Source organism: Rhea pennata, chromosome 5, assembly GCF_028389875.1.
Source record: "Rhea pennata isolate bPtePen1 chromosome 5, bPtePen1.pri, whole genome shotgun sequence".
Taxonomy (NCBI): domain Eukaryota; kingdom Metazoa; phylum Chordata; class Aves; order Rheiformes; family Rheidae; genus Rhea; species Rhea pennata.
In genome coordinates, this window is record NC_084667.1 from 23,133,475 (window position 1) to 23,152,897 (window position 19,423).

A 19,423-nucleotide genomic window follows, 5' to 3' on the forward strand; every position below is an offset into this window, starting at 1 on the left:
GTCCCCAGTACCGTATCATGAAGCACCATTTCAATTCTGACACTGATAACACTGGCAAGCAGAGATCTGAGTCTGTGCCCTGGGCTCACTGTAATTTGCTTCCCCTAGCAGGTTTGATCAGGCAGTATTACTTTTTGTCTGCTGTCTGCAGCCACTGTGGAGCATTGCTACGTATTGTTAAATATCTCCTGCGATCTATTGCAGAAGCAGCTGATGAAGCTGTTCCCTATCTATCTTCCTGTGTCTTAGTTTCTGAAAGTGCAGGGTCTCAATTCATTAATTCAGAAGCCTTTTAGACCAGGTAAAATCATTCCACCAAAACTTTGGAGCATAAGTGACAGAGTAACAAAATGCAAAGCAGAAGTATCAGTCACTGAAGGTTACGAAACACTTTTGGAAGCTTGCATCAGTAAGAAAGGCAGAAAACAAACTCTATATTGTTACAGGGAGAAATGGGTGAGCAGCCAAAATTTCACCACCGGCTGCAGTCAAGCTATGACAACAGTTCATTCTGCTGCTCCTAGCAATGCATTAATTCAAAAAGGTTCAATCTTTTGCTGCTTAAGAATATGTTAAAGTAAGTTTTGAGGCCAGTTGCAGTAAATACACTCTAAGTGTCCACTGCAGCTCAATCCACAGCAAGCTGTAGTGCTGGAGGGCATTGGGAAAAGGTAATTTAAGGGGGAGGCACACAGACATTCTTCTCCTCCACAACCCTCCTTGCTGCTCCATCAGCAGAGGCATGCACGGCACAGCAGGTGAGCACACTAACACAGGACTGATTTGTAGCATTGGCACCACCTAAATCCACTCACAGTGTTAGTGCTGTGGTACTACCCATGCCTGCTTCATGAAATCTAGCATTCATGAATCTAGCATAGACAAGAACTAAACTACACATGAGGAATTAGCAGCAGCTGCTTCTCCACCTTCCCCAATATTTACCAGGGTTTCTTCATTTCTGACTTCCATGAACAAAGTCAAATATCGACTCTAGAAGAGAGAAGCCAATCACGAGGGCAGTTACTTACCTGTAACTTGAATGACCAGATCCTTAAAAGATCTTTGAAAAGTATTTAGGTACATATCTCCTATCTGCACTAGGAACTGCTCAGCTTGAAGCTTTAGGAGAGCTTTAGCAAAGAGAACTCAATGGCTTAAGCCAATTGGTTCATAGCACTCCCCTATACCAAGAATTAATATTTAGGTTGCGACTATCTTGTAGTGGCTTCAGCTATGCAGAGGCATCTTAGCTAACTAGAGAGATCTGAGAGCCATGCAAAAAGCATTTTCCAGATTCTGTTGCTGTAGATTTGTAGGCAAGGGCAGAATCTTCATTCTTCTCCATTCCTAAACAGCACATTTAAAATTAAAACAGGCCTCATTTGTACAGGGATAACTTAGAGCCAGTCTCATCTCAAAAAGCCACGATACACAGGAGAAAGAACAGAAAGAAAAGTCATAGTTATGGCCTGATGTCCACTTAATAAATAAATAAAAATATTCCCTTGATTAAAAAGTGCTAGTTTTCTGTGTAATTTTTTAGTGTTGCTGGAAGAGGCAAGTCTGATGAGCTGAGAAATTAAAGTTCATTAAGAGCAAGTATAATGCAGAAAGCAATAATGTAAAATTATTCCTGCCCAGCCTGGCTACCCGCCTTCACCTGAACTGGGAAAGAGAGCCTTTTCTGTTACACCCTTGATAGCTGTGGTAAAATGGTCAGTTAGAGTCATTAGTAACATTAACCACTGTGGTAGTTTGCAAACCAGCCAGCCAGTCTATATTTATCATTTCATAGGCATATACACTATGTATGTAGGTGCGTGCATGCATGTACATATACACACTCACTGACAAGCAGACTGCACAGAGATGATGCATGTGTCAATGCTTCGAAGTCTGATATCACTCAGCTTCTGAAATCTAACCTGAATCTGGACAGAGAGATTGTAAAAAAGTTGTGGGTATTGACAGAAACACTGACAGTAATTCAAAAGACTGCACCGTTCGCCTCAGACCTCTCTCAGCATGGAAACACGAGTACTGCAACGACAGTGAAGACCTGAAGAATACTTGAGTTGAACCCAGAATTGAGCAGCAACTGCAAACCCATGCAAGCACCCGGGCAGACATGCTGCTAGCATGTGCTGGGGCCACACTGCTGCCGCGTGATCACTCATCACCTAAACCACTCGGCTAATTAGCAGTGTGAGAATGTCTGTGCTCTGGGTAGGCCAACAGTTAGTCAGCATTCTCACGGCATGTTTTTTAAGTAGGCAGGCAATCAATATCAGTAGTTTATCCTCAGTGCTTGAAAAAATCCTCATATATTTTAATTTGGAGAAAATAAACTTTTAACTCTGCACTAGAAATAGTATTATTTCACCATGTTCTTCCTGCAACCATGAACTTTTGAGATAAAGGTGCTGCTCAAATAGATACTATACTTTAAATCCAGCTGAATATTAAACACTGACTAAGATAACAGAAGAGTTAACTGAGGACAGAAAAGTCCAGTTTGCAAAATCACAGCGCTTCTCCCAGTCTACTGGATTGCACTAGGGCTGTTTAAACTGCAAGTTATTCATTTCACACAGATGAGACAAGGAAGAAGCAGAAAGACCATTTCACTTGGCTACTAGATGACCCTACTTTTCTAACTCAGATTTTGTAGTGGCTTCAGGTGTCTTTAATTTGTTTAGCGATCTGGATTTCAGATCTCAATATTACATACTTTCAATTACACCTTTTAGCAGTCTACTTATAAAAACAGCAACAAAAGCTACTGGGAACCCTCTCCTTCTGAAACTCATGTAAAGATATTTTTCCCCTAAATCCAATAGCACTGACAATTAGGCCAAATGGAAGTCAGTGAAGGGCAACACTGTGAAAAAGGAGTAAGGCAAAGGCGACTTTGAAATGAAGACGAGCCAGAAGTTCGTGATCTCCCACTCTGCTAGGAGACTTAGACAAATCTCTTGTGCCTCATTTCTCAATGATACCAGGCATTGCTTTGATAACTGTTGCAATATTTTAGTTCACATATATAAGAAACCTTCAGTTATTTAAGAAATGTATTAATTAAGGAAGAGATTTTTGAGTGGAGCCTGCCTATGCTAGTCAGTAACATCAACAGCCAGTGAGGAAAAATGGATAGCATTTAGACACTCTCTCTAGCCAGGCAAGTCTGTCTTTCAAGATTAGAAAAGGGTTTGTAGGAAGTGGTGGTGATGCTGGAAAATAAAATTCACAGTTAAACACTGAAGTGCTCAGATTCTATTCGAGGTAGTTACAGGAATTCTCCAGCCCCGCAGAAGCACAGGAATGGCCCAGTTTCCTGTCGTCACAGCAAAATGCACAAGATCCCACTGAAATGTGTGTTGGAAACAAACGCAATACAGCTGGATGGAGCTCCGTGGAAGAAGTTAGAAGAATTCTATGTTTTCTATCCAACAGCAAATGTTTAGCCTGAAATTGTAGCTATAAGAGATAAGGGAAGGATCACACGGGCAGGTATCGGGAGGTGCAGCAGGAGGCCCTGTAACTAACACAGGCAGTTTGCTCACCATTTACTAAGGCTACTCAGTCTTTGGCTTGACTGAGGAAACTGGCCTGGCTTTTGGCTTCTGAATTTGTTAATTCAGCTCAAATCTGGTAGGTCTCTGGTCTTATCATCTCCCAATAACATTCTTAAGACATTAGGCAACACTTTCTAATGCCAGGGATGAGGGCTGCAAGAAACTGCACAGAAAAGTTGTTGAGTTTCCCTCGCTTGAGGTTTTTAAGAACAGGTTAGCCAGGCTTCTGTAAAAACGGCTTACATAATTGATCAAGTGTGGAAACAGAGAAAAGGATAGTAGAGAATTCCTCTATTTTTAGTCTTTTCAAGTGAAGGGTGACCTGACTTGAGGAAAAAGATATGTGCAAATGATTTCATACAATGTAAGTAAAATCTTTCATGATGAGAATCACTTAAAAATTAGGCTAAACTCTGAACATTCATTTATTGCTTTACTTTTCCCCCTTTACTTACTTGAAAGAACAATCACAGTTCCCTGTAAAATGAAAAACAAATCCTGCAAATCTTGCACAGACCACAAGCTACACTATGAACTCATGACTGAGAAGCATCAGACTGGATATCTTCTGATGCCTTCCAGCTTTTTTTTCCTGCAAGCCATCTGTCAGTTGGCCTTCCTCAATTATTATGCATATCTCATTACACAGTGGAACCCTGTCTCACCTCTGTAACACTGAAATAATGGTATTATGTATTGTATCAAGTCATCCATACAAAGCTGTAATGCAAAGAACTCCATCCAGAAAGAGTCTCCGAAAGAGAGAAAAAGCAAAAAGCAGCAAGGAGTTTACATGTAACACTATACTCCTTGCCCAAATCCTTTCTCATCTGCAAATCTTCTTGTAGGACAGCCTTTTAGGGAGAAAGGCATCCCTGGTTAATGGGGATGCTGGCAGAATCAGCAGTCAACATGCTCCAACCATAACCACATCGCAGTGCAGAAGGTAAAAGAGAGCTGGCAGAGAATTCAAACATTAATTAGTAAGTTGCCAATGGTTTCTAGTTGAAAGAAAGCCATTTCATGTATAAAATGGGCTGTGTCTTGCATCTCACCAATGACCACACAAAACACATTATCATGAATAGTTTACCTAGAAATTTTATTTCTGTTTTGGTGTGTTATAGCTAGGAACATAGTTGGGGGGGCGGGGTTTAAAGTGAATTTTGCAGGCAAACTCAAATCAGCAGCGATGTCTGTGCCAAACACACCCTCTCTGTTAGGTTAAATGTATGTCAGGAAGAGGGTGAATGTTTTATTTTCTTCTCCATTCACAATTTAAACATCATTTCTTAGACAACTGGATCCCTTCAGTATGCCCCATCCTGATAGTGCAGGCTGAGGCTAACTCACGTGGGGGAAACAAGAAAGGTGGGAAAAGGCATCACAGCACAGCATGCACTGAATAAACCAACTGAGGCAACTATGCCCTAATGTTTCTGCCATAACCCAACCTCCTACAGAACGGTGGTAACTGAAGAACTGCCCCAGGGTGAAACAGGGGTACAGCCCAGACTCGTCCTCATTCCCTGGACTTGAGCTCTTAGATCCAGCTCCCTTTTCCCCACGCGCCATCCTGACTTTGTAATTTGTTGCCTTAGGTATGGATTTTGCCTTCTACACCTCCCTACTGTGAGCTGTCAAGTCCCCTTTCATATCTATTCCCTCTGCATGCCTCTCCCACTTTAAATCAAGTCTAACACACATGTTTATGCATAGCAGTAAGCAGAGACCTTCTTCAGCCACATTTCTCAATGCTCTTTCATCTTGAAGGTCCAGTCTAGAGTGCAGTTTGGACTTCACAGCATCCTTTGGGAATGCAAGTATACCCAAAGACCAACAGCGCATTTCACAAAAGCTACTACAGAGCTACTACACAGCAGGGAAGCTGCTGAGATTCATCATTATGGGCTGCCCAGTGAGAGAAAAAATTTGTTCTGAGAAAGCAAGGAGATGACAGAAGGAGGGAAAGAAGAAGAGGAAAACTTGGGTTAGAACTGGGAGCTAAGCAAAAGAAACCACCACCACAGGAGCACTTTGAAAATACCAAGATTATCTGCAGAAAAGTGCTACTCCACTGCCAATGTTGTGTAATGCAAACACAAGTTCTTCCTTTCCTTCTCCTGCTCAGTACAGGGTGGATCAGGGGCAAAAGGCCACCTGGGAAATACACACAATAAATGACAGCTAAAATCAAAGCAAATACAATGATTTTAAGGCATATAAACTTTACAAGGTCAGTTCATGTGATTTTTTTATGACACTAATGCCTTGTTTAGTTGGCAGAAAACCAGAATGGCTAGAAACTTCAGTACAAGTCAGGCAGCTATATTTTAAACTATACCAGCAGTGTGCAGTCATCCGTAAACAGCCAAACAATCAAATTTGTCCAAGCTCGGCTTTTATGGGAAGAATGTGGTCTAGTTCTAGTCTCTGGATCAGGTCTGCAGTTTAATGCTGAACAGTCTAACCATGTTCTCTTGCATAAAAGGCAGTTTACTTATTTGCCCAACAGCCAGAAGAACAAAGAGCCTCAGCAGTAGTTTGCCTGAAGTCATGAATTTGTTACGGACACAGATACTCTAGGTTCTGGTAAGTCCTTATACCACCTCACCAACTTCTCCCTGTGCTGCTAAAGTGTAGTAAAAGATAGGCTATGTGTCTGCAGCTAGCTAAAACCCACCATGATTGTACTAAAGCAAGGCCTAAAGTTTACAGAGTGTCAAAAAATAGAAGGAAATTTGGAGCTTTCTTTAGTTCTTTTTAAATCTTGGTTATAAAGTCAGTTATCACTATGCTCATTTCTAGGCTAGTCAATCTTTTCTTGCTGGCCACACTTGTGAGCTGAGATTTTGGATCATATGTGGAGAAGTTTTCCACTATAAGCATCCCTTTTCTGAAGTGCTGTGCCAGTTCTCTCACCTAGGCCTATTTATCCACAGTTTAAACACAGAGCTTTTTTTTTTTTTTAACACAGTCCCCAGATGGAAAGAAGACTGCATCCAAAAAAGAAAAAGAAAAAAAAAAAAGAAAAAAACACTATAATCCCTCAGAATGAGCAGCCAACAGACTTACTGGTTGTGAAGCCTGGCAAATACAGTAGTTAGTTCAGGAATCAGGACAGTCGACATGGACTAGCAAGCAGGCAGCAAAGGAAGGTGAGAGGGTGAGGTCAGGACACCAGGCACGAACCACAGCAGCTTTCAAATCCAACCCACCTCCAGAGAGGGGAGGGACTTTTTGCAGTGGTGGGCTCATAATCGATCATTCTGTCACGGGAAATAAAAAGCCTTTCACAAGCTACATTCAGAACCATATTGATCAGGACCTTCTTGAGGGTGTTTTAACCTTTCTTCTCTCTCTGTCTTGTGCATTGCCTTACAATGACCAACCTGCCTACCCTAACAAGAGTGTGTGCAAGAGTTTCTGTACAGTGAGCAAGTCTTACCAAGCAAGCAGGTGCTACCAGAGAAGCTGTGATCATCACACAAGCCTAAGTACGGTGATACCACCTGTTTGACCAGTTCTTCCAGCTGTAGATAGCCCTCACTGGGGCCAGTAGGCTCATGGACGCTCTGAAATTCAAACACGAAAAGCCAATATTATGCTTTTATTGTTTTGAATAAGATATTTATAGAGTGTTTAATATAAATATATATATAAAGACATACACACACACACACACACACATACATACACATCTGTCTGTGTGTATGACTTCTGGGAGTCAGAAGGGCTAGGATCTCCCTCCAGGTGAGGGAATATCTCTGCACTGAGCAACGCAGCACTGTGTCAGTACCTGTGTCAACAGGCTGGCTCTGCAGAGGGAGCAGGACAGCCCTATCGGTACCGCATTCAGAGCAGCACAGCTAATTAGCCCAAATGGAGTTTGGGGCACTATTCAGGTTGACCATCTTGTTCAAGTCATAGCCATACTCCCATGGCTATTGAGCAGCTATCTGTATTTTTCTGGCCACGGGACAGCAAGGTATAAGGCATGCTCACACTGAGAATTTACACTGTTTAACTGCAGCAGAATAATTATACCAGGGAAATTCTGCCAGGAAGTGAACAAGCCTCAACACAGCATGGGTAAAGCACTGCTCTTTCCCTAGATAAGACTGCAGGAAAAACACCCTCTGAAGTTCAGCATACAGGTGTGAAGGTGGTAGATAACACCAACCAATTTAACAGTAATTTCAGAGAGTCTGCAGAGACTATCTTCCTGCAAAGCCTCAATCAGCTTTTTATTCCCCACTACTGGATGTGTCACTTTGAGACCCTCTTTGCTCTCAATTTTCTTTTATTAAAATATTTCAGAGAAATTCAGCTAGTACCTTAATATCTCCTGTCATTATAGTCTGTAGTCGCTGGGAACATCACTGAATCATAGATTCAGTAAGGCTGGAAGAGACCTCTGGAGATCATCTAGTCCAACCTCCCCGCTCAGCAGGGTCACCTAGGGCATGTTAGACAGGGTTGCATCCAGGTGGACCTTGAAGATCTCCAGGGAAGGAGACTCCACAGTCTCCTTGGCGAATCCATGCTGGCTACTCTTGATCACCTTCTTTTCCTCCATATGTCTGGAGACGACATCCAGAATGAGCTGTTCCATCACCTTTCCAGGGATGGAGGTGAGGCTGACTGGCCTATAGTTGCCTGGGTCCTCCTTTTGGTCCTTTTTGAAGACTGGAGTGACATTGGCTTTCTTCCAGTCCTCAGGCACCCCTCCAGTTCTCCGGGACCTTTCAAAGATAGTGGAGAGCGACCTGGCAACAACATCCACCAGCTCCCTCAGTACCCGTGAGTGCATCCCATCTGGGCCCATAGATTCGTGGATGTCTAGCCTGCCCAGAAGGTTTCTAATCCTATCCTCCTCAACCAAAGGCAAGTCTCCCCTTCTCCAGCCTTTCTCCCTCATGTCCAGGCGGTAAGATTCCTGGGGGCTGCCTTTAGCAGTGAAGATTGAAGCAAAAGGCAGCCCCCAGGAATCCTGTAGCCTCGAGAACTCATAAAATACCAGCTTAGCCACTTTTCGACTTCGACTGTACTTCAGAAAGCTCCATTCCCTGCCACTCATTATTAGCTATAGTGAAGGGGAAATAAAAGCCAGAGACATCTGGAATCTGGCATTTTCTGTGACTCTCAGGCTGGGCCATATTAAAAAAAAATGAAACAATTGGTATACTTGGCTGTACATGCCATGACTGGAAGATAAAAATAGTGTCCTCCTGAGGTCTGGACACAAAGGACAGTCCTCACAGAAACTCTGGGTCTCTTGGGAGAGGCCTTTGGAAGATCTACAACATTTTGCCTGCTGCCAAAAGGTATTCCTCTTCTTACAAGCTAGGCTAAGTGTCCCACCTAGCTGAGAGAGACTGACAGTAGGGGGTCAGTAGTCGTAGCTTGTTTGAATACATAAATAACTATGTGGGAGATCTGTCCTGTCATTATAAAGCTGACAAATCAGGAGATCTAGTACCTAAAGAGGCATTTAGAGAAGCTGCCACATGAGAATTTATGTGACAAAAGAATCCTGTGACTGTTCTTAGCTGAAGAGCTGACATATGAAGAAAAATACAAACACCAAAGAGCAGAATCTGGCCCTTCCATGATGACCCACAGGAAGTTCTGCCTGAACGTGAGGGGGAATTTCTTCACTGTGAGAGTGACAGCGCACTGGAACAGGTTGCCCAGAGAGGCTGTGGAATCTCACATATTCAAAGCCTGCCTGGATGCAATCGTATCTAACACGCTCTAGGTGACCCTGCTTGAGCAGGGAGGTTGGACTAGATGATCTCCAGAGGTCCCTTCCAACCTTATCGATTCTATGATTCTATGATCCTTACCTGTTGCCAAGAAAGCTCAGAACATTTGAGTCAATTCAGCTCATTTCTTTGTTTAATATCCCCAAACAAGCACACACAAATTCCTCTTCACCAAACCCTTTACCCTCCCAACTCTCCTTTCCAGGGCTCCTGAGAGCAAAAATCCCAAGTGGAGTCAAACAACGAAAAAAAATCTCCACCTGTAGAATTAATAGCATCTGGACAATGGAAGCTGGGAGTTTTGTCTGGACCAGAGGTAGGATCTCTTCCAATTTCACTTTTAGCAAGACCAAGTCCCTGAAGCCAAGAAGAGCAATCTGACGGATAGTCAATTCCTGACCCTGAAAATACAGAAGACAAAAATCAAACAGTTGGCAAAGGAATATGTGAGCATTACACCAAAACATCAACACATGTATTCATACTCACGAAAAGGGCACACCTTGCCAGTTGCTGCTGTGGTAAAGTACTCAGCAGCTGCTCAACTTCAGGATTCCTGGTACTCTTTATCAGTTAATCACTGTCCCACACAAATTGTGATAGGAGTAACACCTCATCTGAGGTGCCACTAGGTTTGGAGTGAAGCCAAAAGCGAGTGTGTGTTTCACCAGAAGACTACATATTCATAAAAATCAACTGCCACACAACTTAGCCACAAACATCTGCAGCCCAGTATGGAGGCAGCCAGTGCTTTTGCCACTCTGAGCTGATAAACTGCAACAGAGTTGGTTGGGAAGAAGCTCGTACAGAATACTCCTCACGCAAGCCTACCTCTGGTCTGTGTTAGATCCTCTTTTTGCTCAACATTTGCTAGCTGATACAATAAAAATCCATTATAGATTTTAGCATGTAGGCTAGAATAAAGCTATTTAGACTGCTCCTAGCAACACCATTTAAAAAAACAACTGGACAGAGAATGAAAGCAACAGCTTTGATTTCAACCACAAGGAGTTCTGTGTCCTCTAGATTTTACTTTTTAACAGCACCACACAAATGAGCAGGCTTAACAGATGAAGATGTTGCAGGATTTCTCAGTGTATTTAAATACAGTTAAACTCCAGTCAGCATTCTGGTGTTACTGCTATCTTCTAGGCTTAAGACTTCTCTTGCCCCACAACAGCTTAAGTGAAGAAATCTTCCCAGCCCTGTTTCCAGTCAGGCCAGCCCAACACTTCCCAGCCTGAAGAGTTTCCCTTGTTCTCTCCAGTGTGTTAATCTCTGCCCTACGCTCTATTTTGGAATCACTTTATAGTTCCCATAACACACTCATTGAGGCAAATATTTGGCTGGAAGGAATTAACACCAGTTAACCATTAATTCATAATGGGTTTAATGTCATAATTAACAGCATCATCAATATGTAAATAAGATCTAAAGCCAATGGTCTGGAGGTCAGCTTGGCCACAATAAAAGCACTTTGCTATTTCAAACCATCCGTGTGTGTTTGGAAAAATCAGGGTGTAGAAAAAAAAAATCTAAACTGTATTTCAGCAGCTGCTTACTTTTTATTTCTCTCATGCAGTTTAGTCCAACAAACTTCATATCCCATTTCAAAATGCAGATGTCTCATTGTGCCAAACAAAACAAGATTTGCTATTCTTTCTCCACACCAAGTAGTTAACATCAGCAGCCACAACTACATAAAAACCAGTGACCTGTTTACATAGTTTCCCTCTGTATAACAATTTAAGCAACTCAGCTGCTTAAAGGTCATATTTCTGCAACAACTATAAGCCTCAGGTTTAAACTTAGCTGAGATAGGAAGTTACTTCTAGTTACTACCATTGGTAACGTGCTCACACATTTGGCCAGCTTACTTTCATTCTGAATGGACAGTTGCTGGGATCACATTAAAACTCATCTAAATGCTTACACTGACATTTGCAACAAAGGAGTCATAGAAGATAGTGGACCAATAAAGAAACTTTCCCATCTACCAAAGTAGTCCATGAAGAACTGTGACTTGGTAAGGGAGATTTACTAAGTGATCTCGCTTTACATTTCATGAAGCACCATATAAATAGGTATATACAGTTCTTTATTTGTAGGAAGAGGCCAAACTTGATACTAGGGTACTGGCCTGGAATTAGAATAATCTTGGTTCAGTTTCTTCCTGCACCAGTGACTATCCCTGTTGTAGCCTTAGGCAGCTTACTTCAGATCAGGTTCTTAGGGGTTTTAAATCCCATAGATTTGTGTAGGACTGATCTCTGATCTGTTTCCTTTTCATTCCTTATCTGCAAAATGACAATACTTCCCTAACTTCACCGCTTCTGTGAAATGTGTTTGAGTGACTCAAGATACAGTGACAAGAGAGATGACACAGCAAGAAAGTTATGTTTTCAAAGAATCTTAACATTCCATAGTCACACTTTCACCACCGCCACTTCCAAAAGCTGCACCACCGCACAGTAATCTTTGTTCAGTTTCTCGTTAGAGACATGTAACAGCAATGGAGTAGATTTTGCCAGTAAGTGGCAGAAATATTAGCATCAATGGATATGGCACATAGTTAGCTCAGCTGTTTCTACAGTACACACAAACTTGTTGCAGTGCAGACAAATCCCTACTTATACAGATTAGGTCACTCAATGGCTACAAATTAGTTGCAAAAGGAGAGAATGGGGGGGATATTATAATTGTGCAATTTTACCTGTCAAACACCTACCTTTAAGCATCTGCTGCAAGGAAAGAATAAAAATAAACACAGTGAAAAGGTTAGTGTCTTTCTTTACAGAAGTCTTTTGCTCTTTTAGGAAATGTCAACTTTAATAGAATTAGAGAGAAAGAGCAACCTGTGAGCTTTACCTGCTGCCTTTCAAATTATACAAGGAAAAAAATAATAACATACAGCTCCAGAAAGCATGGCTCCTGGAACAGGCAGAAGTCAAGAGGAGGAGGCTAACATTTTAAGATCTCAGTCTGCTCATAAGATACTTTTTTGTTTCTCCTCTGATTCGAGAAAAGATCAAAATAGGCTGGTGGGGGGGCTATTCAGACTGTTATTATTGATAATCCTGATCAAAACTACATGAAAGACTGATAGAGGCCAGTATTTCTGGAGGAATATCCAGTTTTCATAATACAGCTGGTTACAAGTCTTACATAAAATTGTTCGTTCATTTTCCAGCCAGATATTTACACATTCCTTTATTAAACTTTGGAAAAACCTTTCTTGGGTTTTCAGTGACACAACTCGGGCATCTGTTGTGTATCACATCACTCAGGCATCAGCCCCCTAAAAGCAGTTAGTGGGAGTTTAATACAGGTTTGTCCCTTAACTAGTCTTCAGGTTTGTCCCTCTGAGAGATGTTGTCAGTGTCCTCGTATGGTACTCGTACTCTGGGTATTTCAAAACCAGAAGAACTCACAATTGCAAATGTCCCAGAGTTTCTGTTTAGACAAAGCATAATCCTATAGTTGCAGTGTTCAGGTTTAGCTAAGTACAGACAGAGGGCAGATCAGCAGGAATAAACTCTGTTCAAAACACCGTGCTTAGTCCAGGACACCCTAGAAGTCCTTCTTACACAATTAATGCTGAGCAAGGCAAAATGTACTTGCTCCAATTTAGTTCAAAGATTTTAAGACCTATTTAGTCACCAGACGGAATATTACTGCTGAAACAAAAGAGAAGTATCCATGTATCATTGGTAGATGTTCTAGTTACATTGCTTGGCCTGACTGAAGACTGAATTTTAATTAAGATTACCTGGACTGGATAAAATATTGCCTGGAGTGTGGGAAGGGTCTCTGTGAAGTACTGATCCCAAATTTCAGACAGGATATCAATGCGATCCTCACCTACAAAAACAGAGATTGAGAACAAAGAAGTGCTCTAGCAAAAGGAACAGTGGAACAGTGAAGTCAAGTTGGATTTTCCAACTACTCCCTACTTCCCCAAGCAAGAGCTATAAACCCACCTATGCTGCTAATGTTCTTCCAAAAAATGGACATGACTCAGCTAAGATTTGCCCTACGTGACAGAGACAGGATTGTCACCAGAAATCACCGTGTTGCTTATCATGAAGAGAACAGCTCTGTGCAAAATATGAGCAATTGGTTCCAATGAAAGAGTGAAGCATCTCTTTAAGCAAAAGGCTTTATCTCCCCAGCAAAGGATTGCATAATCTCGCAGTTCATAACTAAATTTGCACAGAAATACAGCCATACACTAGCAGCTCAGAATGAAAATTAAAAGTGCACAGCCGGTATTGGCTATTCTGCAGAAACTGAGACAGGGAGGCAAAATTAAGAGCTCAGCTCTCTTCAGCCTCCCCACATTCCTATGTTCTGACACAAAAGCTGTAACTCTTGCAGGCATGTTCGCTCATGGCTGGAAAGCCACCACAGAGCCACCATGCTCCTCTCAGAGCTTCTCCTCTCATTCCTGGCAATTCGGAAGGTTCCCAAGTGAAAGTCACTTGTGGCCACCCCTCATGTGAATCTGACTCCAAAAAGCACCCCTAAATGTAGGTAGCTGTTTAAAAATGGAGGCAGACTAAGTTCTGCAAATCATGACTCCCACAACAAGAACAATACTAGCCTTTGACTACAGTTGTAACAAAAATGCTCTACTGAACATAATACTTTGGACAGACATTTTAAATTACACATGTTTGACCTTTGGAGTTGTGTGTGTTTCTCAGCATTTAGGCCCAAGAGCTCTAAACTTTTTAGAGGATTTTTCACATCCCATAGGCCAGGCATTTCCAATGTTTCTTTCAATTTGTGGCACCTCCTCCAAATATTTTCATTGGAAATATAGACCCATATTTAATAATTAAGTTTCTTACAAAATGTTTTTCCAGGATATCTTTCATGGAGCCTCAGAAGTAGCTCACAATGAGCAGCAGAGATGGGGGATGGCTGCTCAGGGCAGTTTTGAAGCCTTAAGCTTATTAAAGCCCCCATATAAGCAACTGGAACATACACAAAACTGCAAATCAAAGGAGTCTTAGGTACTAAAGTGTCTTCCTCATCTGACTTCCAGACAGGCTTTCCTTGTGCTCGTCCATCAGTTCTGCCTTTTGGCTTGCTTAAGACACAAGCCAGAAGACAGAGAACCAGCAGGGCCAGATTCGACAAAGGTTTCCTTTTGACTGGAGACCCCACTGACCATGGGAGGGCTGACAGGGAGGATTTACTGTACCAGATGCCATGCTGGCTTCAAAATTGGGACCGCAGACACACAAGAATTTACCCAATATCCCCATCACAGCCACCCATTACCAGAAACTGGCAACAGCAAATGAAAAAGAAAACAGGAAACAGACAAATTGAACTTTTTAATTTCTCTCTATTCTATTTCCTCCCTAAGACGCTTACAGTTCGGTGTTTAGAGCTAGAATGAAACATCATAAATTACATTTTATTCTGAAAGAGGAGGAGGAACAGCTTGTATCTTCAAGAAATCATATATCCTACAGACATTGAAAGAGATTCTGACAGACTGTATCAAGAAAAATGACATTAAAATAAGAGTCTGTGATTTGAAAAACAGACACAGTAAAACATTGCCATGCCTTGCAGCAGGAACTTTAGTCCATCTTTGAATACTGGAAGAGAGCTCTCTTCGAGGAAGGTAAAGCTAACTGATAAGCACCTAGAAGAAATTCTTGTTGCTGTGACCACAAAACCTGGAACAAAGCTACACATTACGAAAAAAAAGTGGGGGGAAAGAGCCCATGAGTCATCTCCAGCAGAGGTGACAGTCTGCGTGGGCAAAGTGGCTCCAGTGTCACTTCAAACTAGGGACAAAAAGAAGCATGGGTAGGGGGTTTTGCTGTCTGCCTGGAAAACTTCATCTTTCCCAAACTCTTTGAGCAGCAGCAAGCTACTTCCAGGCAGCTCTCAGCTTATTACAGACTGGAATTCATTTTTCATAATGCTAAAAGATACTGGAATAGTTTTATAAAAATACACATAACAGAAAACAAAACCTATGATAAGCTGCTCAGTGCTTGTTCTGAAGAGCTGGCAGAGGCAGGTGGATACTCATGTTTGGGACAACGTGAATCTGCCGAACACCTTCCTTTCTCCCTTACAGGAACTGTGCCAAAGAAATGCACAGCAAGTCACCATGAGGCTGTCCCCTTGAAGCAGGAGGCTGGCATACAGCACAGCTCCTTCAAGTGTCCACATCCCACAGCCTGCTGGCCAGATGAAGTCACTTGATGAACAGTGCAGAGTGCCTGCATGGTGAGGAGAAATCCAGCACCAACCATGACACAAGATTAGAAGCATCTATTGCCACTTAATGACCCAGAGGGATCTTTCCTACAGGCTACAAAACTGGGTCAAATCAAATGGCAGCCTAGTTTTGAATAAAGACACGTGCCCTAGACAACTCTCTTTGCTTGAGCAAACCATTAATAAACATAGCCAACTCCCATACATGAAACCCTGAGAGTCACTGCCCCAAACTGGCCTTCTTTCATGGGCAGTCTGAATATCCCAATGGTTTGAGTAGAACTTCATGTGTGATGAATTTCTTTCTCAAGGGTTTCATTCTTGTCTAAGTGAATGTTTATTCTTTACAATTACACAAAGTCTGCTAGTTCAGTTCTCAAAAGCACAATGACAGAGTATCACCGTAGCCAGAGTCATGCTTACAAGACTCCCAATACCCGGACTACAAATCTGCAAATCACCTTGAGAAATACAAGGCAGAAGGGTCTCAGCGCAGTTTCAAAACAGGATTCATATCAAACCTGGAACTGTTTTGACTCCATGTTGAAACTCCATACAAGACTAACACTCCTCTTCTCGCAGTTGAAGAGCTAGTGGAAATGTTTCAGCTATGCTGCTATTCAAACAGGCCACCATCTCTTAAGCAATACCAGGCTGTACTGCAACCTGGTTCCCAACAGGTTGAGTGATGCCCTAAGACAGCACCAAAAATAGTCCTCAAAGATGGTAAATTGTCTAAATTGAGCAGAAAGGTATGCATATTTTCCAGCCATTCGAAGTATGGCCAAACATCGAAGTATGACTCAAAAGGGCCCTCCAGGACCCCATTCCAAAATGGGTTTCTTACTATACTTGCCTTCACACAGCTTAACCTTCTCCTCTATAAACAGCAAGCCCTTCGCAAGGAGTTGGTTCTGCCAAGAGAGAAGAGAGACATGCATTTGCCTTTTCCAAGATTTAAAATGAACATGGGAGAATAAGAGTTTTTCTGATGTTATCCACTTTACATGCAGACATCTAAAGACTAATCATGTTATAGTTGCTCCCAGCGCTGCCACCAGACCTGGTCTCACTGTGAGTTTTGCACATTTCATTAACCCTCTCTTATTTGACCAGACATGAGAATACAACAAGCACACTGGATACTTGAAACACTTCCCAGAACTGCATTTCAGCATATAGGGAGGAAGAATAAACTTGTCCTGGTCACAGGGAAGAATTTAAGAAAACAAGATTTCTTCTTTTTTTTTTAAAAAAAACCTAAAACTGCAACCATATAAGCTACACCTCAGCCATTTGGTGGAGGAGATCAAATAGACAAATGTTACCACAGTGTCCCACTCCACTCCTCCTTTGTACTGGTGTGGTGCTTGCCTGACTGCACAGTAAGTCAGTTCAGCTCCATAATCCAGGAACAAAATATATATTTTTTTAAGACAGGCTATTTTTCACTATATTAACCAACTGAATCATCTTAGTGTGCAGTCCCAAGCTGCACAAAAAAAGAGGCAGGACCTACAGTCTTTCTGAATAATCTTAATCCAGACAGACCAAGACATTGATGTGCCTAATTGCGACTCTGGACATTCAAGTATCTGACATCTGACCCACAGGTTTTCTGCTCCCTTTTTCCCAAATGTAAAAATAATGTTTACAATACTTACCTTTTTCTTCTCCCAAGAGCACTAAGAAAATCAGTTATTCCGAAAAGTTTTGAAAATCTCAGAAAAAGGAGCTGCAGAATGTAACGCACTATTACTGCATCCCAGAAGGTTCAGTTCTACCACAGAGATTATACTGATAGCAAGTAAAGCCTCTGTTCCTTTGAAAGGTTTCAACATCAGAATATCACACAATATTCAGAGGCTTCTCATGTATATCCTCCCAGCTTGTTTTTAATGGACAGCTGTGCTAAAACTGACATTTTGCACATGGGTGACCATGTGGAGATAGGAGTCCAGAGGACTTTCGCATGTGACTTTCTGAACCTGCTCGCAAACGGTGCACAAATGACTATCACTAACTGCAGTTTAAAAGCTGTGGACGCAAACAGGTGAAAACGGCAGCACCCCGGCAATACTACAGACAGCAAAATAGCTGCTTGGAGGCCTCACGTAGCATGCGGCTTTCAGTTGAGGGGCAGACACTCCAATCTCGGCTAATGCTTTACACGGTGCCAGTGCCCCCAGGGAGGGCTTGCACCATCGGGAAGCCATCAGCACAACATGCACACACACCCCCCAGGCTGGGCTGCTCCCTTTCTCCAATGCCCGCGGTGTCTGGCCCACTCACAACAGCTCATTCAGTTGTAGCTGAAAAGCCACAAATTTCTTCTGAAAAAAACCCACTTTCTGGACTCTGGATTTTCCCTCAATAAAGTGATTTTCTTTTTCCCTGCAGAAGCCTATTTTCTGATTTATTCATCTTCAGCAGCACAATTAGAGATTGCCAAGGAAAGCGCAGGGAGCAAAGAGAACTTATGAGCAAGAAATTTTTCACCTAGGCAATGGCTGGGGGGCACTTTCTCTGGTTAGCATTAGGGTTAGGGTTGACAGAAAGCCCAGAATTGCCTCTGGAGGGGGAGTGAAAGAGGGCTGCCAAAGGAAGGGGCAAACTGCAAAAAGAATTTGGCTAGGAGACGTTTTTCATCTGGGCCACAGCAACAGTAATTAGCAACAGTAGGTTAAGTCCATCCATATGATGAAAAAATTTTCAATGTTTCCAAATATTATTACCAACCAGTGGAAAATGATTATTTTGCAAAGCTTCTCTTGTAGAAATATAGGTTTTGGAGAGAGACACCAAGTTGTCAAGATCTACATTCATAGTTTAGATTTGTTCAACAGGAATAAATAACTGTACTTGACAAGTTCTGGCCAAAAAACCTGAAAATCTCCAAAGAACAAAGAAAAAAATGTGAAAAAAGAGGAGGGGGAAGAAATCTGGAATGGAAAAAAAAAATAAGAAAAAAAACAAAAACCAAACCCAATTACACTGTAAATATTTTTCTATCTGAAGAATAAGATAATGCTTGCAGGGATGTTGCACTTTAATCCTTCCATATGCTTTCTTTTATTAATAAAATATTTCAGTTCTTTATTTTTCAATCTCCAGCAATAGGTTCTCACAGTTCTTACATACTGCAGCACAAATTTACAGTTGGTCTTTAATACTGTGACATTTTAAACTATTCTATAATTTAAAATATATATACAAATAAACGAGGATGTCACACTCATTTTCTTCCATTTCTCTCAAGAAATATGAACTCCTTCTCTATTTGTACTAGTACACTAGGTTTCAATTTACATACTTTTTCCTCAGTATTGTGGATATAGTTTTCCACTTAGTATTATTAATGCTTTCAAAGATCTTTCCTATGCTAAAGCTACGTCAGCAAACAAAGTATGAATTTATACACCGTAGTGGGCAGCACAGCTCAATCTATTAGAAACTTGACATATTTATCATTATCCTGAATAAAGAATTTATAATGCTTTTATGAATGTATCCATCAGTATTTCCATACGCTAAATAAATTCTCATTCTTAAAGTTTCTTAAAAGGTTTAGTTCCACAAGCAAACAGCTACTGCAGATGTTTCAATTATCTCCTCAAATTTCCACTTTTTCCAGGGAAGAGAGATGCTTCAACAACATCTACCACCACTTCATTTTCCTTCTCCCTACCTTGAACTTTTCTGGAGATTTTACTTATCTGTCTTTTCTGTTAAAGACACAGGCTTAGATACAGATTCAATCCAAACATCACCCCCTCAGATCAAGCAAGTCAGATATGTTTGCATTAAAAAATCCTACACTGTTTGCTG

The 19,423-nt window shown here is 41.6% G+C and overlaps 1 protein-coding gene across 2 annotated transcripts in view; it reads right to left on the minus strand.

The window, feature by feature from the left end:
- Window positions 1-19,423, minus strand: part of PRR5L (proline rich 5 like) — a 35,643-nt gene that overhangs the window by 3,749 nt on the left and 12,471 nt on the right. The window contains exons 4-7 of one of the 2 annotated variants that reach the window (XM_062576852.1): window positions 16,452-16,509; window positions 13,116-13,207; window positions 9,607-9,747; window positions 7,027-7,153 (exon numbers count right to left, since the gene is read on the minus strand). In XM_062576852.1, the coding sequence (XP_062432836.1) occupies window positions 7,027-7,153; window positions 9,607-9,747; window positions 13,116-13,207; window positions 16,452-16,509 (418 nt within the window). The remainder of the gene's footprint in view (window positions 1-7,026; window positions 7,154-9,606; window positions 9,748-13,115; window positions 13,208-16,451; window positions 16,510-19,423) is intronic. The other variant, XM_062576851.1, reaches the window with a different exon arrangement.